This window comes from Porites lutea, chromosome 3, assembly GCF_958299795.1.
Source record: "Porites lutea chromosome 3, jaPorLute2.1, whole genome shotgun sequence".
Classification (NCBI taxonomy): Eukaryota; Metazoa; Cnidaria; class Anthozoa; order Scleractinia; family Poritidae; genus Porites; species Porites lutea.
In genome coordinates this window covers 2,875,221-2,901,271 of record NC_133203.1, presented here as the reverse complement: position 1 = coordinate 2,901,271, position 26,051 = coordinate 2,875,221, and the positions used below count along the sequence as shown (strand labels likewise).

Here is a 26,051-nt window from a genome sequence, read left to right as displayed (position 1 = left end):
TTTTACGACAAGGCACAAAACAACCGGAACAAGTATAAATGAAACATGCCCTTTTAAACGTACGCAAATTAACAGACGGCAAAACATGATAAATGTTTACATAGCTGTTAATATATTGTACTTTGATGGAGAATATGCGAGGAAAATTATCGGTGTATTGGAGAAAATTAATTATCTTTTTATAGCGCCTTGACAACTAGAGTCTAAAATATTCACTATAGAAGTTCTTTCTTTGGGGGTGTAAGATCCAAGTGTAACATTTTTTCTATTATTCGTTCTTGCGTAATTTGTTTTTCCTTTGCGTACGCAAATTAGTTTAAACTTCTTTTCGTCCTTTTGTTTAGTCTTTTTTTTTTTGCGTTAATTTAGGTGTTTATTCCTTTCTGTCAGTTTTCGCGCCCTCGTTAGCGTTTCTTTGCTGTTTCATCTTCATTAGCGCCTTTCTAAGTTTCTATAGTTTTATTTTCCGCATGTTCTAGCGTATTTTTCATATCGTAGTTTTGCAGTACAGTTTGTGCAGTTCATTTTGGTCCGCGCTTAGCGCAGTTCTGTTTAGTTTCTTGCAAGTCTGTTCGCGTTATTCGCAGTCCGCTTCACAGCAGTTTTCTCTGGCCGAAACAATGTAAGTGTACTTCACAGTCCTCGTTTTGCAGTTTTGTTATTTCCCTACTCTAATTTACCTTAGTCGCAACTTGTAACTTTTTTGCTCTTTTACCGTTTTAGTTTCAACCCACGCTGTTTGTATGCACACTCTTAGTACCAAGCACGTCGGCTACAATAAATCTTCATTCGAATTTGGTTTGTGGTGTTGTTATTAAAGGCCAAGAGACTTACACGCTTATTGCAGTTTCAGGGGGCATGACAAACAGACAATTCGAGCAATTAAGAACGAAATTTTCTTGGCAAAGAAGTGTTTTCAAGTTTCCGAAGCCCTAGTTCGCGTATGGTCACATGATCTCTTTACCTCTTTAATCATCTATTTCTGAATAGTGCAACAAAAACTACCTTATATAACTCTCTAATTCTAGATCGAGGAGGCCTAACCTCGAGTCATAAGCTCCATAGTTTCTGTTAGGTCTCCTCGCCACTTCTTTTTTTCTCTCTTTTTCTTTAGTTTTTGTAATTATTGTGTGGCAAATAAAATAAAATAAAATAAACAAATAAATAAATAAATAAATAAATAAAGTGTTATTATTTGACAGCAAAATGGAAAAGATCTTCACACTAAATTCTCATGTTCTCTAAGGACGTCCTTGAAACTTTGACTTATCAAAAGCTAGTTTTATTACGAATAAGATTCCATTCTAGAAATACAGCTGGTGTGTATAAGTGAATTCTATGTAAGTGGTTACAACTTCAGCAAGCCATGTGAGATTATGATAGGAGGGGAATCATGCTGGAAAATCAGTAAACGATTTTTCATATAAAGCTTTGGGGATGATATGAAGACATTGAATCGAGCTTTTAGGTTCCTAAATGAGCGATTGCAAATTCAACCTGTTCTGGGTTTATATAAGACATAAAATAGCGCAATTTAACGTTTTCTTGTATATTTAGATTTCGATATTGACATATTGCTGCATGCAAGCAAACATAATAATCGCATTTCATTTGAAAAATCACTTTCTCTTAAATATGCATTCACCGCGTCTAAATTAAATTCAAGGCATTAGCCATCCGTAGGAAAAAACGTTTTTCTGCTCAAAGTAGAGATAAACATTTGTACTAAAAGAACATTAAGAATTCGCTGTCTCATTCAAAAGACACCGAGATAGTGACTGAAATTTTTTTACCATATACCTGTAGACTACGATCTCTCTTTCCTTTTATTGCGTACTAGCCGCAATTACTTTTTAAGTAAACTATAGCTTGCAACATTCTGGCCTTTATGGCCTTGTCCTGCTCGAAACCGAGTTAAAGTTTTCTAAAGTACTCCTTTCATAGACTTCGGAAAGCCGAACGTTAAGGACAAAATAATCTTATCAAAAGCGCCGAAGCGAGTTTACAAGGGCATTAGGCGGCGCCGAGAAATTGGTTGAAATAAACCAATCCAAAAAGAGAGTACCGCCAAGGTAGAACTGGAGAAGGAAAGAATTACAAGTATACTTGCCCGAAAAAGGAAATGGCACACTTCAAAATCACTGAAGTTGACTCGACGAAGAGGAGTTAAAAGGAGAAATGACACTAGTGATGTCCACCTTTCAAAGTAGACAAATATGATATACACTTCACGTGTCTAAGTTCTGAGAGACGTAAAATCCCGCCTCGTGATCACTGCATGATAACTAGAATAGATTAACTTGGCATTGCATAAATACCAATTATTCGTACCTCATAATTGTTGCTTTTATTTTCTGATTTATTATAAACAACCCCCAGCCCAACCTCCATTCAGGGGACACTGGCCTTGGTCCCGAGGGTGTCCGCTGCATAGAGGTTCCACTGTAACCGTTCATCAGCAGGATGCCTGAAATGCGCGTAATTCATATGCATTCCACAATTGATAAGTTGCTGCTCCATTGAGCCCTATAACAAATGCTAGCCTGCATAGCAGGTGCCGGTTTGTTTTGATCTCGAGAATGCGCTAGGGGAGAAAAAGAGGAGGCCTTCCTCCCCTTCGCGTGTCTGCCTCGTGCGACGCAGGCTAACCAAATGCAGGAGCCACTCACAATGTGAGCATCGTGTTCAGCATATAAGCCTCCTCCTGAGATATTCGTGTTCATTGCTTATCGAAGGGGTGTGGAGAAAGGTAAAAGTAAATCGGGTCCTTATTTCCCGTCGTTAAATTGCAACAGCACTTAAGCTGACAAGCCTGAGGTCAACGGAGCGCTCATTTTAACCCCATCCCTTCAACAGTGCTCCGTTTTACGGGTATTTTAAGCTACTTAAAGCTACAAGAGAAGGAAAGAAGTCGAAACAAAGATTTGAGGTCACACTTGATAATCGAACTGAGAACCTCCCGCACAGAAGGCCGCGCACTAACCGATTGTACCAATCCCTGCTCCTAGTAGGTTTGAAGGTAGTTAGAAAGTGATGATTATTACTGTGTTTGTTTTCCCGTAGTGACGAGTAAGTGGTACAACCAAAATCTTATTCTAAGCTATGTCGATGCCATGAGTTACTTATCCGTTATTCTTTATTTTCAGGGGTTAGTGGAAGACACCATATCTTGTCAACAGCATTACTTGTTTCATCCATAACTCTTTCTATATTTTGTAAGGACTAATACGCTAACGGCACAATTTTAAGCACAAACAAGACAATGGGTCTTAATATAAGTAGTATAACGATCACTTGCCAACAATATATAAGTTCTCTCACAGGTAGCCCAAGCTCGAAATATGAGCATCGGCGAGCATCGGCATTGTTGCGTAACATTCAAAATAAAAGGATTTGTATGGGAAAAAAACCTATCGTTTCTGTAACCTACGAAAATGAAAGGATTTCAATAAAAAACAGCTTACCTTACTTAAATTGTGTGTTACGTCTCTCCTTTGTGGTCCACGGGCCGATTTATTGCCGTTTTATGGGTCTTTATGTAAACGGGTTTCTCTCCGTTTACATAAAAACCCATAAAACGCATTTTAAGTAAGGTAAGCTGTTTTTTTTTTAAATCCTCTCATTTTCGTAGGTTACAGAAACGATAGGTTTTTTTCCCATACAAATCCTTATATTTTGAATGTTACGCAGCAATGCCGATGCTCGCCGATGCTCATATTTCGAGCTTGGGCTACCTGCGGTTCTCTTAGCTTGCTTTTATTTAAGGAACCGTCCAGATAAGAACGATAGCAAAAACGGCAACGAACATATTGGAATGCAAAAAAAGGTGCTAACTTTTCTATTGTCTGTACTTACTTCTGATTGGCTTAAACAGCAAAAGTTAGCAAAACTTCATAAAGCGGTACATATATTCATCCTTACTTTCCAACTATCTTCCATATAACATAATCTCGTCTCAGTTTAACTAACAAAGAAATCCGATGTGGGGAACATGTAAAATTGTAAACTTTTCTTGGCTATTGTTTTCAACTCTTGTGATTGGTCAAAATCTTTTAACACAAAAAAAACACCCTTTTAAAGTGGAGTGTAAATGCATTTTATTGCGTAAACGGCCTTCATGTAGGTTTATGCATTCTCTGTGTAAAAACGAGAACATTCCTATGTGGGGAAAGCACCGTTGCCGCATAACAAAAGAAACTGCTATCCACCTTACCCGGATCATTACTTAAAATAAGGTTAGTCCTGTTAGTATTGCATTGCGCATTCTTACTGCGCATAATTTTACGCGTGATTAGCTCGCGCATATTAAAACACAGCGGGCTTTTGCCTTAAGGCTGGAGCTCCCTAAAGAGGTAAATAAAATCTTCATTTTTTTCCTAAACGAGTATGGTGACCTATCAGTTTTTTCACTTCTTTTAAAATGAGCACTAACTTTCTTTCCCTGGAATAAATATGGATCAGTGCAGAAAAAGAAACAGTCTTCGGAAGCCTGTTAAGGATGTACTCGTAAATATTATCATATTGCCGATATGATTATATGATTGGGTATTTTAGGAGTTATTGGGTATAGATATGTTGTGGTTCAATTTTATCCTTGGTTTAAATTCTGTTTTCCTTTGTTTTTGGGTATGATAACTTGGTATGATATTGAGTTTAAAACAGAGTGAAATAAAATTTAAACCAAGGATACTGGAACCACAACATATACAAGTTGCTCAGTTCTGCAGCTATATACGAGTATGAGGACTTCCAAATTTTATTTCAAAATTAAGCCACTCAATGCAGGTTCTATTTCAGGAAAATAACCTTAAGCTAAGTGCAAACTTTGCCCAACAATGGTGGGAGTTGTTGCGTCCGTTTGCTCGTAGCGCTAAACGTTAGAGCGGTTTCAAAATTTGCGCAACAACTCCCAACATCACGCAACAACATGCATCAGGATGTGCAAACGGACGCAACATGTAACATCCAACAATGTTGCGTCCGTTTGCACGGGGCTTTAAATCAAAAAAAGTTGTTACGCAAAATCAGTTTAGTGGCCACCGTAGGGAAATAGCGAAGCTGAAGTTGACAACTGTCGCCTGGTTTGCTCAGTTGGGAGAGCGCCGGTTTGCCGAGCGGGAGGTCGCGGGTTCAAATCCCGGCCGGACCAACACTCACGGTCTTTAAAATAACTGGGGTGAAAATATTGCCTTTGTAATGACGTCTCCAAACAGTTAGACTTCCTCACGGTCTTCTCGGACAAGGACGAGAAACCTAGGTCCCGTCTCACAGCACTTTCACTTACCTGTTTCTTGTGGGGCGTAAAAGAACCCACACCACTGTACAAAAAAGGGCAGGGGAAGTAGACCCCGGTGGTGTGGCCACCTTTCCTGGGCTGGGTGGGTTATCTGTAAAGACACACTTAAATTGGAACCCAGCTCTGTTGTGCGTTTCGCACCATATGGTGGAAACGATTCAAAAAATAAATAAACTGAAATAAGTTTCGAGTGCTAGCCGTTCGTCAGAGCAAATCAGGGGACTGTGGATTGTGTATGGTTTAAATACCGAAAACTGGAGCCATGTTATGGGTGGGACCATGGTAACGTGAAAAAGAAGATAAATTAAGTAAATACCGGAAAAGCGTTTGTTGATTCAGTAGGGTTTAAGAGCGCCGATTTGAAATATACGTTTTTGCAGTAGATTTTACATCGTTCCGTGTCGCCATGGTGAAGGGAGAGAAACCGCAGATTGCCATGTTTTGGCCGGAGTGTGATTGGGGAGATTAAAGTGGCGAGCCACTAGTTTTGATGCGTCCTTGTCATTTCTTTCAACATCTCAACATCTTATGTTCGCCGAAAAGGTCGCCTAGTTTTCGGCCCGTTTCGTCCATGTATAACTTTTTACCGGATTGATCAAATAACTCGCGTCGTTAAAGGGCATGTAAACCCAAAAATACAAGTTTATCCCCTAATATGTAAAAAAGTATTCTAAAAACGATTTTGCTATTATTTTCTGCCAATTCGATGCCCCTAAGGCGAAAACACGGCTTTTTCTACGACAGATTAACTTCCGGTTAACAATATGAAATTACCTGTGACGTAACGAGTGGAACCAGTCTATTGCGCAACTTGATCATCACTATTGCGGCTCGATCGAGCGATAAGTGAGAGTTCGGATAGTTCAGAGCAGAATTCATCCGACGAAAGTGATTTTTACGACGTAAATTTATATCACAGCGATGTAGTTGAAACTTCAGAGCCTTCTGAAGACACAGGTCCGCTTCCCTATCGTTATGAGCCTCGCAGAGTTCAACGAGATGATGGACAACAACAACAACAAAGCCGTGAGGACGAAACCGAAAGTCAGACGGATCGTCTTGGCAACACAGACTGGTAATTTTTTTTTGTGACTTAAATTGTATTGCTTATACCTTTTGCCTTTATTTTGGAGTAATTTTATCATGAGACTAAGATAAACTCAAGCCATTATGAAAGAGGTCCTTACATTTTTTATTGTAATTTAGGTGTGGAATGTGTCAGACGATGCCTTCAGTACCCGAAAACGTATGTTGTCATGAAAGAGGGCAAATATGGCAAAAAATTGAAGAGCAGACGGAGGTCCAAATGTCCTGTATAACAGAACATCCAGGATTTCAGTCTACTTGCTTGGATGTGAGGGTCCTTGAAACGGCGTATTATGCATATAGGCCGAACAACATGACACAGACAGTCATAGAGGGCACGAGTATGTTTACTAGTTATGAAATTTTCACTATATACATAAAAAAATTATGAACAGTTGAAATATGACTGCATATTCGTAGTTATATATTTATTCCAACATTTTTCCTCTCGTTCGTGTCTAGAAAATTTCGCTACATCGCTTATCGCCAACTTGTGCGATGGTGTTGGGGTTATCTTGGCAGAAAAGTAAGAGTAGCGCTCCCTTCCTGTGCAGTAAACAAAATACGCCAAAGATTTCCTGCGGATTTTGGCACCTCCTACATTGGTCTACAGCCACCAAACCTGCAATAATTAACCTATATTTTAACGAATAAGAATAAAAGTAAGAAAAAAAAAGCAATCAAACAAAGTGCGATATCTCTTCAAAAACATAACCAGTGTACGGCGGTACGTTACTTTGACGGACTCCCCTCATATTCTTCAATGTCGTCCTCGGCTTCCTCAAGAGACAAATCAGTCGGTTGAACATAATCGAAATCTTTGTCATCGTCCACGCTGCGTCCTCCTAGACTTTTAACAGGGCTTCATTCTGGTGTATTAGTGCTTAAAAGAGCTGTAACTATAAGGTCGCACTGCACTTGAAAATCGTCTCTCAAGGGTTCTAATTGTGTGCCTGCTGGATAGAGATTCTACATTAGATTATCGGTTAGGGGGCAAGAAAAAAGCGAGGTAAGATTATGTGTAAGCGTAACCTACCTTTACCTATAGACGTTTCGTGTAGAATATCACATTGAACTGCTACCTCTTAATGGGTGATGTCACATCTTCAGAGCAAGGACTTGTTTCAGTGTCGACGGGCATAGACTCAGAAGCTGACGTGACGGCGTTCGCAGCGACGGAGGCACGTTTGTTACCGGCCAATATCTGTGAGAAAAGATTGAATAAACTTGAGGAAGGGGGAACGGTTAATACTGATCAAACCAAAAAAAATCCTTCTTAATTATTACATTGGCGTACTTACCCTAGAAACTGATAACTTGTGTGCACCTCTACTTGTTCGTGACCTTTTGCCAGAAGTCTGACTCGCAGGCGCCGATATTTCTTTTTCTTCGCTCTCCATAGTCCGCTAATTTACGCGCTTCGGGCAATACTTCGGGTGTCTGGGACTGAATTGCGGGCACCGAATCGCTTTTCAAATTGTTTCTTTTATCTTTGAGTCCCATTTTTACCATCCCATAATCCTCGAAACATTCGCGTGCAAAATGAGCGCCACAGATTATGGAGTGTTCCGTAGGTTGTAAGAAGTCTCCACATTTAATCCACTGGCGCCGAATTCTTTCTTCTTTTGGAAAAAATGAGTAAAATGCCCTGTTTTGTTCGAGTTGTTACAAGATCCAACGACACACCGCTTTACCATTGTCAAACCAAAAAAATATTCTTGTAGGAAACTAGACAACACACGTGTTCGTAAGGGTCCCAAAGATGTTTTTGACTTCCGATGGGCAGAGATTCCACTCGTGACGTCACAACAAAGATGGCGGAATCAAAATGGCGGACGAAGTGAACTTTCAGAGGTGATTTCTCGGGTCAAAATGCGCTTGTATCGAAAAAAAGATAGAAGATTTATGAAGTGCTTTCGGTATACATCCTACTCATATCAAACAAAATTGTAGCATTTTTGGGTTTACATGCCCTTTAATGGTCGTCTGTCAGTGAAGCCGTGATGTTGTTGGCTATGAAGACTATAATGTTATAGTGGTTTTTTGCTTGAGTTCGTGACTGCTTGAGTCGTTTGTAAGTAATCTCGTACCCAGATCTCTTGTCGCTTCGTTGACAAGAGATCTAGGTACGAGATTATTTTGTGAGGTGCCGGTAACCTCTGACTACGATTCAACGGCAATTTCAAACGACTTCGCCCCATATAAGGGAATCCAAGACAGTCTTGGATTCTGGACTCCACGCCGTGGATTCCGGATTCCAGTAATGGATTCAAGTCTTTTTCAGTGGAATTTGTCAGTCATTGTCAACAACAGGACTCGACTCACTCGGACGATCATATTTCACTTACTTATGACATGATTCCTGGGTTCAAACCGTTCACTGTGTTTTTTTTTCCTGTGTGTTCTTTATAACTTGACATACTAATATATCGGAAGTAAATTTTCCGAACCAATATGAGACACCGCAATGCATGTAACTCTTTATAACAACTCTGATAACAAGTACGAATAATTAAAACATATATTAAAAATGTGACAACGTCTCAAAAATTCTATGATTTGTATAACACCCTAAAAATCTTCCAAAAAGTTTATGAATTAACTAGATAACTACAAAGATTAAAAATTACCATTGCTGGAGGCCTTCTGGGTGATTGTGTAACTTCACTGGAAAACACATTCCAGAGTTTACCAGGAAAAAAATGAACAGGAATATCTCCAGGTGAACTCTCAGTGTTAACAAACAACCAATAGCTATCATAACCTAGCGTTCACCTTCATGCTGGCCGGAATATGAAATAAGATCTAACCCATGGATAACTTTGTCAGTCAAAATGAAATATATCGGAATAAATACGGCATTCAACAGACAGCTGTGGAGACTTTAAGCCAATGGTGTTTCACAAAAGATATTAGATTTTTTTGGAATGCAGCTTTTTGAACCCTTGCCAAATAAATTAACTCTGTTTAATAGATAAATACTCCGTAACTCTCCTAAGTTATGTCGTTAAATAATCATTGATAAAAAACTAATTGAGAAGTTTACTTGTTTGGTTCTTATTATCAGGAATTATTTGCCATCATTAGAGAGATCTAGAATCACGTTAACTTTAAGACAAACGGCAAACGTCCGATTCAAGTTACAAATTTTCTCAAAATAGGAAATGAGCAGATAATACTGATCTCCCCAAAATATTTCTTATAGATGAAACTGGCACGAAACAACTGATTCTTGGGTAGATATCATGAACACTGAATGAAGGGCGATGGAAAAACTTGGTCACCTGGTACGACTTGACGTGTGGCGTTTACCGTAAATTTGGTTCTAAATCTCTCTATCACTCTGAAAACAACCTTGGCACTCAAAAACAAATCAGAACACTACAGGTCATACATTACTTTCAACTGCTAAAAACGTAGCAAGTTCAACGTTCTTGAGGTTCTGAAATGGGTTAAATGAAAAAAGAACAAGCCAAGCTAAAACGGTCCTTCACCTTTGACGAACTAGTTAGTGCAGAAGGTATAAAATTGAAAGCTATACTAATAGACCTTATTCATGATACCCGCTATCTTTGGTGCTCGCGCTCAAGGACTGATGGGATAAAAGCGATGACACGTGGTTTCCCACGAGGCAAACAAGTAAATCTGCCAATGCAAGAAATCTCGGTCAAGTTTGTTTATTCTAGACAACAGAAAATGACCGAAGAACTTTTTAACTTTAAGGCAATAATGGCAAATTAGGGGTGGAATAACGACTGTAGTTGTCCTCACAGCAAGCGACAATGGCATAAAACTTGTCGAAACTCGAACTGTACGTAAAATCGTCGTCTAGTTTTGTAGAATAAACAAACCCCACCGCGATTATTCGTATTGGTAAATTTTATCACTCAGAAAGTGCGTGTAGAGATGGCGGGTACCGTTAATAGGGCGGTCTATTAAACGGTAGTCTACTCCGCATCGTCACGCAACGCTCCTCCCCACTAGACTAATTAAACGGGGGCACCCAACCACATTTTTCTGTAAAATGAATGTTCGAAGAAGCAAATTATTATATAGGCTACAAATTTCTGCATAACCGTTCCATTCATCTAATATATTCGGAGTATTCCTACTAACTTACGATTTTCTGAGGTTGCGTTTTTCAGATTTTCTTCCCAATGCAAGATACTGGGATTATTCTTAAAAAATAGGGTTAGATACATTATGCTCTAAAGAATTTGAGCATTATGCCTTTGAGCGACACCCTCAAAACAACAGCACTATGCCTGAAAGTATGCTCGAAAAGAAGCATTATCCTCAACCAAGAGCCATAATAGGACACTGTCCTATTATGGCTCTTGCATCAACTGATCTTGGCGGTATCTCCACAGACATTAATACAACATTTTATTGCATCAGTTACAAATTTCGAACTGGCAGCAATTATGGATAGACAATTGGCCAGTCTTAGCAGCCTAACGAAATGATGCAACGGTGCAACAAGACATTGAAAGTATTAATCAAGCCTCTTTGAATATGCTAATCCTCACCAAAAACATTTGGAAGTAAAAATTTCTCAGCACAGTTACGGAAATATATATATATTTTTTTCATAATCATTCTCTTTCTGCTGAAAATATGGCTATTATGCCGGTATTATGCTCGATGCTCCGACTATAGCATAATGCCCAAAATTATGCTTGCATAATGTATCTAACCCTATTAAAAGGTCTCCTGAAAATCTCGGTACGAAGATAAAATGCTCACTTGAACTTTCTTTTGAAAGTATGGCCACTCCCTGACCTCGAACTTTCGACCGGACCCATCAGAGTGGCCAACAGTTTCGAATGAGAAGAAAAAGCCGCCGAAAACTTTCGAGACGGCCAAAGTTTCTTTAAGACATTCGAACAGATAAGAAGTTTTTAGGGCAGCTGCAAATAATTAAACAGGCTTCTAACGCATAGAGAAAACCATTTGAGACACTTTTGACATATTTGGAAACATTCGGTAGTTGGGTAGTCTGCAGCTTCACAGCCGTTTTTTGTGTCGTCACGCAGCGCTCCTCCCCACTCATCCTCCCGTTGTGTGACGACACAAATAACGGCTGTGAAGCAGACTAGTCGTTGGGTGCCCCTGATTAAAATCCTGTTATATCACGCTCTACACAAGCAGTTTTCAGTCGGGGTCTCATTACGTAAGCGACGAACATTGTATATCTAATTCATTAGCAAGCTTCTCAACAGTTTCAACATTGCGCCATTCCACCTCGCGTCCTTTTTTAATCTCAGATCCGATTTGGTTATAATGGCGCTCTAAAACTTGCAAACAAGTACTGGTATGGTTTCCAGTACACGGCGTTTCGTCCACAGTTTTAACGAACTGTAGATCGAAGTTTAAGAGAACAAAATTATCGCTCAGTGACATAGAACGACTGGAGCATATATCCAAGTTATTTCCTGCCGCTTTGTGTGACAAGCAGTAACTGACTAAAATGTTTGAAGACAAAAACTCTGCATATGGCACGTGAAAAGTTGCTTGAGGCTCGGACAAACTGTAGTTTCTACATCTTCTGGTCCAATGGTATTATGACCATTTGCAAATCTTTTATTGTACTCTGAAAGACCATTGCAGATCTCGAAATTCCAGTCGTAACGGTCTCTCTCGAAGTACCAGGCATAATCCACTATAATGCTGACTGGACTAATATAGCCCTTGTAGAACTTTCTGAACGCCTCCTCAAAGTTGCTGGTGTTAAACCGTTTCAGTATATGTTCTCTGCAGCGAGTAAAGGTGTCCCTGTAGATGTAAACCGGAAAATACGTCATGAAATCAGTAACAAAGGGCAACCCAAGCGCAAGTTCTGTAGTTTCTGCCCAAGTACGTATCCAGCTCCTATGTTGTGTGCAACCTGAGCCTAAATTCCGTAACTTTGTGCCAGTAAAAATCATGGATTTAGTTACTGGGGTGATAAAGGCGGCGTCATTGTCCATCCACGCTATAATAGAGTCATTTGTAAACAAATCCATAAAGAAGCTACTCCAAAGCTCTCTGTTGTAACCGGGCGGTTCTGGCATACCTGGAAAGTCCAGGGTGCTTTATTCCTTTGGAAGGGCCTCATACTGCACCTCAAGTTTATAGTCAGGAAAGTATTTCTTGGTTTGATCTAATATCTTATCTCCAAATACATGATCCTCCTCTGACTCTTCATCAAGTAAAACGAGAATCTTCCCATAAGAGGAAGGCCAAAAGAGAACAGTAGTCCTGAATAGATCACAGAAATAACGTTTCCTGTGTTCTGGCAGTTTGCCAGCCATCCTCACAAACAGAGTTACTGAGGCATCTGTGGTTCCTTTAGTATTTGGGACTACTTCGGTTGTGGTGATTATCTTCGTTAACATAGTTGTTGGGAAGTCTGTGCTCGCTTTGGTATTATATAAGAATCTGCCAGTACCTTCGCTACCTTAGAAGTAAGGCGTTGAGTCGAACAGTGATCGGAAAGTGACTTTAAACTGAAAAATATATGTTGCAAATAGTACCACGGTGAAAAGGATCAACAAAAAACAAAGGAGAAGGCGTATTTTGAACCTCCCACGCCAAACCATTGTTTTTCCAGTGTAACAGCTTTCTTCATATTGCTTGCTTCTATAAATAAAAATAGAGAGACTTGCATTACTGTTGTGAAAAGCAGTTTACATATAAAAGTGAATCGCTCAGATAAGGCGCAAGCGGAAGTGGACTTGCCGCTCGGGGTACTCAAAGCGTCTATCGGAGGTACATGCAATAAGAGACTTAAATACCTCACTGAAGGAAATAAGCCTCTACTTGGGTAACAACAATAACTTATACGTAACTTTTACGTTAAGAAGCAAAATAGAAGTAAGATGTTAGTGGACGGTATTGTCAACATGTTTCACACAGAACGCACCTCCTTCATGGATGAGCTCACCAGTCAAAACTTGATCTTTCTGAGGCAGTAAAATATAAAACGGGTCGCTAAGTTGAAGCGGGGTAAAAGAAATGCTGAAATGGAAACTGCGAGAACACGCGCGCGAGGTGGGGGGGGGGGGGGGGGGGGACGAAAGCCTCGCCCTCGCGTCCCCTCTTGCGTGCAACGATCACGATATCCCCCAAAGGAAGAGCTTGCTCGCAGGCTAGCGTACCACTTGTTATAAGTGGACACCTTGCATTAAGTAGGAAAAAGTGCCAGTGAAATTAATATTGGCCGGTGACACCGGCAGAGAGGGTCCCATTCAATAAACGTTTCACTGAAATAGTAAAATTCTATGATGTTTTGAAAAACACAAGCTTTTATATAAACATAAAGAAACGGATATCAAAAGTATTCCAACAAGAAAGGGGCATGCAGTCCGGACGGAACATCCGAAAACTCGTTTTTATTGGTCATTGAGACAAGATACGATGGGGCCGGCAAAAGCTAAACAAATGGCGAACATCACAGAAAAGAATATACGAGGGATTGACAGGTTAAAATGATGTGCAAAGTTACATTCCATCCATTTTGACCGACGCGTGAAAAAAGGACTGGGCAATCAAACCCATCCTGAGAAATGTCAGTCAACTGCTAGCCTACATGTAGCCGCACCCTCCCCCCAACGAAGGAAAAATGGAGAGGGGGAGGGTGCGGCTACACGTAGGCTAGTCGACTGCCTAAAACAATAAGAAGATTTTCAATCCCTGTGTTTAGGTACCAGACAGCTTTACTCAATCAGTAAATAGCAAATTCACCTTTTGAAACAAAATACTGAACCAATATTTTATAAGTCAATGATTTACAGCAGAGGGGCGCACCCTGTCAATACACTAACCAGAAGTATGTATATACTTAAGCGAAAAAAATTTTTCCTGCTTCTTAAAATGATTCTCAAGTTGAAATATTTGTTCAGTTGAGATCGGCGCCATTTTGTCGGCATACTTAAAGGTGATGTTACACGAGACGATTCGCAACGACGATTCTTAGCGCAACACGGCGTTGCAACATTGTTACGACATTCTTTCGAACGGTCACAACATTGTTCCAACATTGCTGCGCTGTGTTGTGCTAAAAATCGTCGTTGCATATCGTCCCGTGTAACATCACCATAAGATTACTCCGATGTGAAGCGCAAACAGAATCTCGATATTCTAAGAAAAATGAAATTAGTTACGTTCACTAAGTGTTTCATTTAACCTTTCCTGTGTTTCCAGTTACTGGTAAATGAAATCCTAGCAAGTAAAACAAGGTAACGACCAAGACCAGACGTTTGACCGTGGTGGACCTCGCGACACCAGTTTCAGTTCCTAAAACGCATTTTGCTTGAAGTAAGCTTGCGGGCCTTTGTTTGACCTGAATGAGACTTTCGGACTCGCGAGACGATGTTAAAATGACTACTTGCCATTCAAATTGCTAAACTGACCTTAACATAGCAAGTGGTGTACTACAAATGATACAAGAAAGAAGAGTTGCGACGAAGAAATCGGATCATACTGACCTTTTTTTTTGTTAAAAGAACGCTTCGATGAAGGAAACGTGGACATTTAAAATTTATTCGAAGCAGCGCTATGGTAACAAAATATGCACCTGTTGAATGTGCTTTACACACATGTTGTCAAGCACCTGGTTACCAGCAGGTCACATGTTGTTAAAAAGAGGTTAACCACCCGAAGAATTATCAGGTAGGTTGCCAGAATTTTTCCAGAAGTACGTACAATTTTCCTAATCCCTCTGCCTCCCCTGCCCCCCGGTTACAACAACGTTTTCACGCTTTAGCGTATGTTCACACTAATTCACACTATACTATTTTCTTCTTTCACCTTAGCACCTACCCTAAGGGTTTCTATTTCTACTCTCCCAATCTTCCTCTGTCATAAAATCAAAGATGGCGGCTACAACAATATCAAAGTGCACCGCTAATGCATGGCCCTGCCCCAGAGCCAGCTGGTTGATTTTCCTCCCAGGCAAGTACAAGCACTATCTTAGTTGCTTGGAAATGGAAGAAAAACTAAGGAAAAAAACGATGGACTTTTTGCAGGAAACACAATTACTGGATATCTGGTAGTTTACAATGTGACCCTACAACTGGAAGACAGAAACAAATATTGACAATGGACAATGGAAAACCATTGGCATAGACCTCTTTCATATTGGCGGCCTATTAATATATTCTTTTTATAGTATGAAAATTAGCCTTCATTACAGGCGTATTTTGGGCGAGCAAAAGCTGCTTGTTTATGTTGGGCCTGGGCACAATCCTTAGCCAATAGGCCATCTCCAAGTTCCAAAAGCTCCCACTTTCAAAGAGGCTTAAAGTGCAAAAATGATGGTTTTTTTGCATGACACTTAAAAAATCATTTCCATATCAGTGGCTTTGCACTTAACCTCACTTTGAAATCCAGGCTTGAAGCATCTCGGAAATGGGCTTAATTACATTGTATGAAATCTTACCAAAACCTTACAAAAACTGACACTGGCCAGACTGCTCATTTTGAACATGAAACAGGATCTATAAGAGCTGGAGTTTTCACTTAACCCTCTAAGTCCCAAAAGTGACCAAAGTCCAAATTCTCTTAACAATATCATTACATAATCTGGAGTAAATGTTGTGAGAATTAATGAAATGATAATCTGATGGGAATAGCTTTGATCAGCAAACAAATTCACTCTGTATGGAGATCAGTCTAGAGAATTTGTATGTGGATATTTGGGACTTAAGGGTTAAAACCCATAATGCCATGCATACTATCTAGGGAACAGATTGACTGGGTTGGACAGCAGTGATTTTGTTTCAAATAGTTATGTTGAGTCCTGGGACTCATCTTGTGAAAAGTAGTGAGTCCCAGTCCATAACCAATGAGTCCCAGTTCAAAAAACAAAGAATCCTAAATTGAGGCTTTTCGTAACCAGACAGTTAATCTGACTCAAAAACTCTGTATTACAGTTTACTGATATAAAAATATACTCCTTCTATAGTAAAGCACAAAGCACAAAGACTACAGTCGAACCCCGCTATTTCAAACTCGGTTAATTCGAAGTCCCCGCTATTTTGAAGGAAGATCGAATGCCCTTGGATTTACCCTTCCCCTTTACGCTTCCCCGGATATTTCGAAACCCCGCTATTTCAAACTTTTTTCCATTTCCCTTGGGACTTCAAAATAGCGGGATTCAACTGTAATATTTCATTGTTAAAAAGTAGCCACAGGAACAGCCAGAGAAATCACACGAACAGGATATTATACAAAAAACATCTTCAGATTGATTGATCAATCTGGACGCATGCGATAAATTATGTCGCATCTCTGGAGATTTTTATGCATCAGGGATGCAGGACATGGAGATACCAGAATCACTGGGACAGTACTCATAAGAAGCAGAATTCTCTTTGTGAATGAACTGCCCTGGTCAGTCAGTGCCCTATTTTAATATGTGAATGCTTTTTATTTGCTTATTTATTGACATGTGTATTTAGTTCAGTATTTGTTAATACTTTACATTTTCTTTAGACCGTTTTCCTTCTCATACAGCTATTTTAAGAAATGTTGTCAGAAAAATGTGCACGTGACAATCCCAAAAGGTAATAATTATGGTATATCATCAATACCATTTGCCTGACACTGTAGCCGTCGAACTTACTTTTGTTGCGTTCCTTTAGCACTCACAAACATATGTCCATGGCCTCTCGTGCCATTCTTTCAAATTTCTTTGAAGAACAGTGCACTCAAAACCACCCACAATACCTTTCAGGACTGTCACATGCAATCCAGTGACCATTTGCACAAAGACTGGACTGAACAAAGAAATTTGGACATAACAGAATGCATAGAGTTAAAAAAAAGTTACTTGCCTTTTTCTCATTTATCCTTTAGGCTTGTCATAAGTTTTACATGACTTAATACTTCTCCAGCTATCCTGTGAATCAGATACATAATAACTGAGTCTGAATAAAACAATTTTGAATAATACATGTTAAACTCCATCCATTTAAGAATAGGAAGATGGAGACAGTGTAACCTGTAACTTGCATAGCAGCGAGACTCTGCATCTGCATCTGCAAGCCGCTTTTTTTTCTTCGTATTTAGTACACAAAAGGGAATCATGGTCTCTGGCGTTCCTAGCGGAGACTGTAGAAACTGGGAATAAGAACCATTGCATGGCCAATGCCACGCATGTTTTGCGAAGAAAGCTTAGGAAATTTAATGCTATTTAGAGCATTTCTGGAACGGCTTCAGTTGGTCCACAAATTCTATCGCTTGAAAGTGTTGATTACTTTGAACAAGTGAAAACTTCAGTGGTCGAAAGAAAAAGAAAAATCTTAATTAGCAAAACTTCAATGGTGAGGCTAACTGGTCAGTTGTTGAACATGCTTTTGAGGTGCAAGAAAATGGAGGAACAAAAGGTGAGGTTCATTGTTCCTTAAACAACCATCGGTCCTTTTTATTGATGTGATTGTAAACAAATACTTTCACATCAATCTGTAGCAAGGGAAACTTGAAGACATGAAGCAAGATCAACTTTCACATTGTCACAACTGAAATGAACTTTTAGATTCCTTGAAAAACTGGAACGCTTGTACATGGCTCTAGAATAGTCACAGCCGTGGTAATATTTTCAGGTTTGTGAATTCATCACCTGAGTTCAAGTTATTAAAGAAAACAAAATTAAATTGAAGCTTGTTTTCGAGGTTTTATTAGTATATGAAATTTATTTAAAGAGAGCAGAACTCGCCAATACTGTGGACTGGAGCAGTGCGAGCTTGTCAAATGCAAGCACATATTCTTTAACTCAGTCAGATTGAAATTCCCACTATGGTGGGTAACTTTGAACTAAAAACCTTATCCCGCGGTGGGGAAGTTTGAATTGAAATCTCATCCCAAGGGTTGGGAAGTTTGACCCCAAATATTTGTTTTTGATCAAAGTCCCTACCCTATCCCATGGTCTCCCCCCCCCCCCCCCCCCTCAGGTATAACATTGATAGCTGCATAGTACCCAGCCACTGAAAGTCCTTTCACTAAAACTATGGACATGTCACTACTTTTTCCCATTTCTAACTTCTTTTCCTAGAGGTTCAGAATCTCAAGATTTTTGCCTTTTGGGGGATGGCATGTCTGCAAGTGAATACATGCGAATTTAATAATTGGATGCTTTAAATTGATTTAGAAGGCAACCTTACCTGATTAAGCTTATTTTCACTCTAAATTCGAGATTTCTTATTTTAAGAAAAAAATTTAAAACAAATCATAGAATAAGATTTTGTTCTCGTAAATTTAAACTGCCTGTTTTAATTACAGAAAAAAAGAGTTCTTATCGTACTATTTGTTTTAAATTTTCTCGTAAAATATTAAAGAAAAATTTTCCTGAAATTGATAGATTCGGAGCAATCTCGAATTTAGAATTATTACGATCTGACATACACAAGAATCATAGAAAACTGAAGCAAACCAATAATATAGAGAGGATTCGGGGTCTCATTCCTTTTGTTTACTTTTTCACACTACTGACCTCTAGATCGTATTTTGATAGTAAAAGGATCGTATTTTAAGTCGTATTGGGACCTTATTTGCGTCCTAAAGTGATCGTATTTACATCGTAAATTAACTTAAATTAATCGTATTCATGTCGTACAGTAAGTTTTCAAAAAGTCGTATTGTGTCGCTTTTACGATAAAGGTACGGTACAACTACGAGCAGAAGAAGAGTGTTGAACTCGTATTTTTATCGTGAAATGTCGTTTTCACGATCACATTCAGAGATTTTTACCATAAAAAAATCGTAAAGAAATCGTGTTTTGTCATTTTACGACAAAGGCACGGTGCAACTACGGGCGGAAGAAGCGTTTTGAAGTCGTACTTTTATCGTCAAATGTCGTTTTTACGATCAAATTTAGAGATCTTTACCTTGCAAATAATCGTATTTTGTCGCTTTTACGATAAGGTCACGGTGCAACTACGAACAGAAGAAGAGATGGGAAGTGGTATTGATATCATCAAATGTAGTTTTTGCGACTTTTTGCCCGGATCCTGATCCGGGAATTTTTTGCATAAGAAATCTAGGAAATCTTTGCTTCTGGAATCCGGAATCCTGGCTTTGGAATCTGGAATAGAGCTCAAGAAATCCAGAATCACGGCGTGGATCCAGAATCCAAGACTTTCTTGGATCCACAATAAAGATACAGCGAACTATCAAAAGAAGGGCGCCTTTTGTCAGATGTGGAAATCTTTTTATGAAGTCGATTCTACGATGCACACATTTTTTTGACGTCCAGTCGACTGAAACAACAAAGCAGCCATTGTATCTTTACCCGGTGTTTCACCCAGATAATGTTTTCCTAGTCACCTTTGCAGCCGGCCGTTCTGGTCTCGTGACGTAGCGCTCCTCTCCAAGGGTAAAACGGCTACGCAGAAGACAAGTGTCTTGTTCTTTGGCTTTAGATTTAGAAATCCTTACCTTGTAACTTTTTTGATGGAGATACTATTGAATTACATTCTGAGAAGAAAGGCTTTTGCTGAGAAGGTTTAGATATCCTTGCGCCATTTGGTCGTTTTTACAGTGAACACACAGTTCAGTTACAAATAGAAGAAGCCATTTTGAGATCCTCGTTTGTACAATGACCACAGAACGGCCACTCAAAGAATGTGAACATTCTTATTTTTTATTCAGTTTACAAGACATATCTCTGACAGGACTATCAAAAACGTTCATATAAAATATCGTAATTATAATTACAATATACTAACTGCTATTAATATCGTTTACTTGTAATATTTAAAGTAGATATTGTGGTTCTCAAAATTAAAAATTTCATCAAAATGAAGGATTATGCACAAGACGTTTACAAGGTAATGCTCAGATAAAAGTCGATCGCACAGCCTTCAAATCGGAAAAACTTCGAAACTTCGGAATTCCCACCTTTTCAAGGTTATTATACCTTACATTAGTCTCGGGTGTTGTCTTTGTTCGCAGGCGGCAACTTCTGATTTTGAGTGTCACATAAATGCTAATCAAAACAACATTGTCAAAATGTGAATTATAGATGCTACTGTAGCATGGCAATGTGGCCATTATTCTTTTCATCCTAGATTAGCAGTAGAGAAGAAACAGATCGTAGAATGTACGCGGACGCTTAGCTGCACTCCGGAGAAAGCGAACTACCCGAGAAGGGAACTGGAGGGAGACCGTCTTCTCTTGAGGGTCTTGATGGAAATCATATTGTAATGAACTTCAATGCCAGGTAGTTGCGCAACTAAAAAGGACCAGGGAATCTTTCAGTGTCACACCATTTAAATGAAATATAACTCTCAATTTACTGGTGATTCATCGTGGCTTCCTAGTACATGCGCGAGTGGAATGCACCTATCAAGGTAAGCTTAGGTAAACGACACACAGAGAGTCTATTCCTCTCCGGCCTAGCCTGCCTAGCAAGTGGGTGCGATCTTTTTTTCTCTTTTTCCAATTTTTTCGACAAACTGGCGCGGAAAAGCTTACTACCCACGCTATCTCGGGACAGTCTGGTAAGTTTTCCAACAGACTGTGGGGGCATGATTGAAAATTTTGGAATACGTGGAGCTATAAGTTTGATTCCTTCAAAGGCATTATACCAAAACCAGCACTACGTGATTCCAAGAATTTTTGGATTAAACGTTATACACATTTGTACAAATTCGTGGCCGATTTTCATGCCCGATTTCTTGTTTTTTTTTTTTTATTATTTGTAGATTGATATATCAGTTTGTAGGCTTATCTTTATTTGTAGGCCGTTCATAGTTTGATCATAGGGTAACGTACTCCTACCTGATTCGCTCCTATGAGGATGTAAAGGGCTACGTTAGATGAAGATTAGCCACAGAGAATCAAGCACATGAATGAATTTGCACTGGACGACGGCAGAATCGGATCCTGGTGTCTTTTAATGTCGTCATAGTCAACTGAAATTAAATACATTGCATCATGGTTACTGTTTATATTATATCACATAAGCTCTTTGAGATCTCTTTGCTTAGCAATCTACTTTGTATCGCAAAGTTGAAGCGTCTGTCTGAACCTAAAATGCAAGTCAATACTACCCAATATCTTTTTCTACCTTGCGTACTCTCTAAGAGTAGATTTCCATTGTCTAGCCTGTGTACAGACCCCCCCCCCCCCCCCTCCCCCCCTCCCGTCATGTTAAATCGGAGAAGGGGCCCCTTCTCCGAATCTGGGGCTAGGGATTTTTAATACGGTGAACGAATCAGATCATTTTTGAGACTAAATGAGTCAAACATAAAATCTGTAATATCTGTCATCGAGACTGAATCGAGCGAAGCGAACTGCTCGAGCAGTTTCCGCGAATCTTCGCACCTCTCTTGTTTACAGTTACAGTGGCAACATCATGCAATTTTTGCCCTTTTCGCCGTTAGTCGCCACAGGTCAACACTCGTTGACTTATTTAATAAAGAGTCAAGAGTATAGCATTGATTTCAATCAAACTAATTTAATTAGAACGTAGACGGTTAAATGTAACAAGAATATTATGGGTTTTTAAACATTCACTCTGTAACCGACCGCTTTCATAAATCATGTTTGTCTGTAGCAAACTTTTTATTATACAGTATACGCGTCCTGGTATACGCCATTTTATATTACTTCTCTCTGAAAAATAGAAAACAGATTAAACGCACAAAAGGCCATACATATTCAAAAGCCATGGAAACGTATTAACACTGTTTCACTTCTTTTTAAATGCCAAAGCTTAAACTACAGCTCAAGAACACGTCAAACACGTGTAATAAATAAAATGTTGCCACTGTTAAATTCAGTTAGGGTAACATTTTTAATTCGAGGTTTTCTTTTACACCTGTAAAAACGAAGTAGACTTACTTATTTGGGAAAGAAATGTAAAGATTATAAAATAACTCACCAAAACATTAGCCTTTTATGGCAGTCCTTTTGCCTTTCGTTCTCCTTGCTTTCTCGTTTAAAATGTTGAGTAAACGGCGCACGAAAATGTGGCGGTAAGCACAACAAGAGTTGACACGTGACAATATGTTAGGCATGTTATTGGTTTGTGGTTTTTTCGTCTGCCAAGCAGAGTAGCTCTTTTTTGTTGATCACCCCGATGTAATGTGTTTCTAAAAGGGGTTTCTTGTTTGAACTAAAATTTTTTGTAGTGATGGTAGCTAGCTATGTAGCTGATTTACTGTAGGAACACGAGTAGCCATAGTGGTCTCGATCGCCCATCGGTATGGGGGCAAGGGACCTTAGCGGAACTGGGGTTGTAAAGATTTAATAAAATCCAGCCCTACTCACCTAAGATCACCTGATGATCCGCTCGGAACCCTTACTTAAGATTTTCGGGTACGTCGTTAATGGTCGTTACAACTCGAGTTGACCTGACGTTCACAATTGTGCCGAATAACTTGGCGGTTTTAATACTTTTCGAAACTCAGCAAATGGTTCCGGTGTGCTGCTTTTACTTCGAAGGAACTACATTTTCCACTCACTTTCAACAGCATTGTATTATTAAAAATTATGAGCTTTTGAACAGTATTTAAGTTGAGATGTTCGGTGACGACGCTTTCCTTCATCGCATTGCGTGACACTTCGTAGTTGAACAGGTAAGAGCGCTCACTCTCGCAAATGTGTTGTGATCGCAGACGTTGTGAAGCTTTACTTGCTGGGTTTATTCCTATAATTATTACATCTCTGCCAGAAATGCTACAGGTTTACAACAACACGTAGCTAGGACAATACACTTTTCGAGTCGTAAATAAGATGAAAGTGGGATGTATTTACGTTATGGCAATCATCTTGGAATATCGTACTGTGTGTACGACAATATTACGATAATATCAATAATCGAATTTGACTCGTATATTAAACGAGGGAAAATTGCGATTTATTTACGGACCGACGTTGGCCGTAATCTGCCTGTTATTAGATCGCATTCTGTTTACGACGATATAACGATAATATTAATTCTTGAATTTAACTCGTATATTGAACAAGAGCAAATACGATTCTTTTACGTTCGGACGCTGGTCGTAATTTGACGGCAATTTGATCGCATTTTTTTTAACGACAATATTACGGTAATATTAATTCTCAAATTTTAAATCGTAAATCAAACAAGGGCAAGTTACGATTCTTTTACGCAAAGACGTTCGTCGTAATTTGCCTGTAATTAGATCGTACTTCAAAATACGATTTTATTACGATTGTCTGCAAGTAAATTACGGTCAAAAAACGATGAAAACGCGATCTAGAGGTCAGTAGTGTCACAATACAGGAACGATAGCACTCGTGCTATACCGGCCATTCACAAGTATTTTAAACACAAATAATTAACATAAATCGGGTCGAAACAGGAATGCATAAGAAATGTGTGTGGCTGTGCGGTAATCTTACCATTATAAACACTGTTCCCACTCACCCGGCGCAACTAAAACGGAAACCAGAATGTTAAGAAAACATGGCCGGCGTCGGCCAGCAGGCAAGTCTTACCAGGTAGACACGTCATATATGATTATCATAGCGTACCGACACGGTAACTCTGGTTGCACTGACCGTGAGGAGTCTGACGCCATTCTCCCACTCGTTCTTTAAAACAGGGCAGTGATCTCAAAGGGGAACGAGGCAGCCGCTACACGTTCAGTAAATTGAAAGTTACGAATGGCAAGAATCGCATGTTGTTTTTTTGTTTTTCCAAAGGTGGCCCAAGCTCGAAAAATAAGAGTCGGCGAGCATCGGCATTGTTGCGTAACATTCAAAATATGAGGATTTGTATGGGAAAAAAACCTATCGTTTCCGTAACCTACAAAAATGAAAGGATTTCAATAAAAAACAGCTTACCTTACTTAAAATGTGTGTTACGTCTCTCCTGTGTGTTCCACGGGCCGCCATTCATTTTCATAGGTTACGGAAACGATTGGTATTTTCCCATACAAATCCTCACATTTTGAATGCTACGCAACAATGCCGATGCTCGCCGATGCTCATATTTCGAGCTTGGGCTACCTGTGGTTTTTCGAAAGGAGAGGAAATTTTCAACGAAATCATCTTCGATGTTTTATTACTCTAAGTCTAATATTCTTCATTCATAGATTCAGCCCTGACGTCTTTGATCGTACGTATCTTCAAAGAAAGTCTGTTGTCACTAGCAACAACATCACAAGTTCTACACTGTATGTGTTTCAAACAATAGAACCGATAAAATTGTCCAAAAAATGCGGACCTTCCCGGATAAACGAGTGTATATTTCTAATTTTGTCGATCTGATTTTGGCCAGAGATTTTTATATCTCACACGTAGCGTGTTAAAATATGTTGTTTCAAGAGGTTACTCGGTTGTCTCCGCTAAGGAAACACGTAGTCTGTCAGCTTGAATAAATGGTAATGCAACAAGCGCCTCACAAGTGAATCGAAAAACAAACGGTATCTAAAACATTCGATATTTTGTTGAAGCGCAATGATGACTAATATACACTGAATATACCTCTTACCTCAAAATCAAATGATACCGTGGTCCGGTGGTAATGTTGATTCGTGTCTGTTCTCCTTCTAGGTTATAGAGACCAGAACGACACTTCCCGCTCCTCTCTCTCTGCTCGAGTTATTGCGAGAAGGTTGGAAAGCAAAACGAAAAAAAAAACAAACAAAAACAAAAAAAAACAAAGAAGGGAAGGAGGATGGGGGGAAGGTGTGTGTGAGAAAAGAGAAAGATTCCCTTTTCTCCACTCCCCCCTCCCTCCTTATCACTCTTTTCCCCTCTCGTGCCAGCTTTCGCGCAATAATTCGAGCCAAAAGAGCATGATAAAACCTCTTGCTTGAAAGGAAACGCTTGCTTCGCAGGCTGTGTTTCGACATGAACTTCTTTTTGCCATAATTATAGGAATAATTTAGAGGTTGACCGGCTAAATCAAAAGGCAGACGAAGTTAAGAATAAAACTAAGAAAAAAAAATCAATGAATTTTTTCTGAGTTAATATCTTTAAAACCTCCGGCAATATGACCCTCTAGGCCGATAACTTTAGCCCATATATTAACTGCTCGTTTAAGACGGCTTTCAATTGATTACAATTGTTACTGATGTATTCTTGCATTGTAATTTGCTTTGGCTAATTAAAACTGAACTGAACTGAAATATCCAGACACAACACAATTTTCCCAAAACACAACACAAATTAGCAAACGCAACAAAATATTTGCGAAGCACAAAACAAAATTCCCCGATCACGTAATCAGCAGGATTTGTTACTATACAAAGCACAAACATGACATGTTATACGCCTTTATTGCAAACTCCCGCATTTCTTTGTTATCCGTGTGACGATGTGTCGCGAGAACTGATTTTTTTTTACGCGCTTAAACTGCTGAGAAGAGCTCGAAGGAAACTTACCAATACTACTCTAGATGTGGAGACCGGTTCTCATACGTTATCATTTTCAGCCTGGGTTTGATTACTCGGTTATATTAGACATCTTACTCTTTTTAGAAAAGTACACAGTAAAATGAAAGGAGCTAATTTGGCCCCAAAAATGGGGCCAAAACGGGTAATTTATCCTCACTGAAATGGGGCCGTTTTGGTACAAATTTGGGGGGCTAAATTGACCCTTACATCGGGGCCAATTAGACCATGGGAAGGGTTAATATGGAAAACACTAGCGCCACTTTGGATTTTCAAGTGGCCAAAACAGCTCCCTCAAATTTCGGCCCTCTTACAAACTA

General features: G+C 39.3%; 1 protein-coding gene and 1 long non-coding RNA gene across 2 annotated transcripts; one reads left to right on the top strand and one right to left on the bottom strand.

Moving 5' to 3' along the window:
• Positions 1–5,702: 5,702 nt before the first annotated feature.
• Positions 5,703–7,217, top strand: LOC140931433 (uncharacterized). Its single transcript, XM_073381252.1, has 4 exons — positions 5,703–5,746; positions 6,216–6,371; positions 6,503–6,650; positions 6,795–7,217. The coding sequence occupies exons 1-4, from the start codon at positions 5,703–5,705 to the stop codon at positions 7,011–7,013; spliced, it is 567 nt and encodes a 188-aa protein (XP_073237353.1). The 3' UTR covers positions 7,014–7,217.
• A 13,923-nt stretch (positions 7,218–21,140) lies between these two features.
• LOC140930193 (uncharacterized) lies at positions 21,141–22,734 on the bottom strand. Its single transcript, XR_012164828.1, has 3 exons — positions 22,248–22,734; positions 21,881–21,979; positions 21,141–21,276 (listed from the first exon to the last, which is right to left on the bottom strand). It is a non-coding gene; the product is annotated as an uncharacterized lncRNA (long non-coding RNA).
• Between the last annotated feature and the right edge of the window lie 3,317 nt (positions 22,735–26,051).

Coding starts and splice junctions, on each gene's coding strand:
- LOC140931433 (XM_073381252.1), top strand. CDS start 5,703: ATGGTGAAGGGAGAGAAACCGCAGATTGCCATGTTTTGGCCGGA. Junction 5,747..6,215: donor ATTGCCATGTTTTGGCCGGA/GTGTGATTGGGG, acceptor TTTATATCACAG/CGATGTAGTTGAAACTTCAG. Junction 6,372..6,502: donor CGTCTTGGCAACACAGACTG/GTAATTTTTTTT, acceptor ATTGTAATTTAG/GTGTGGAATGTGTCAGACGA.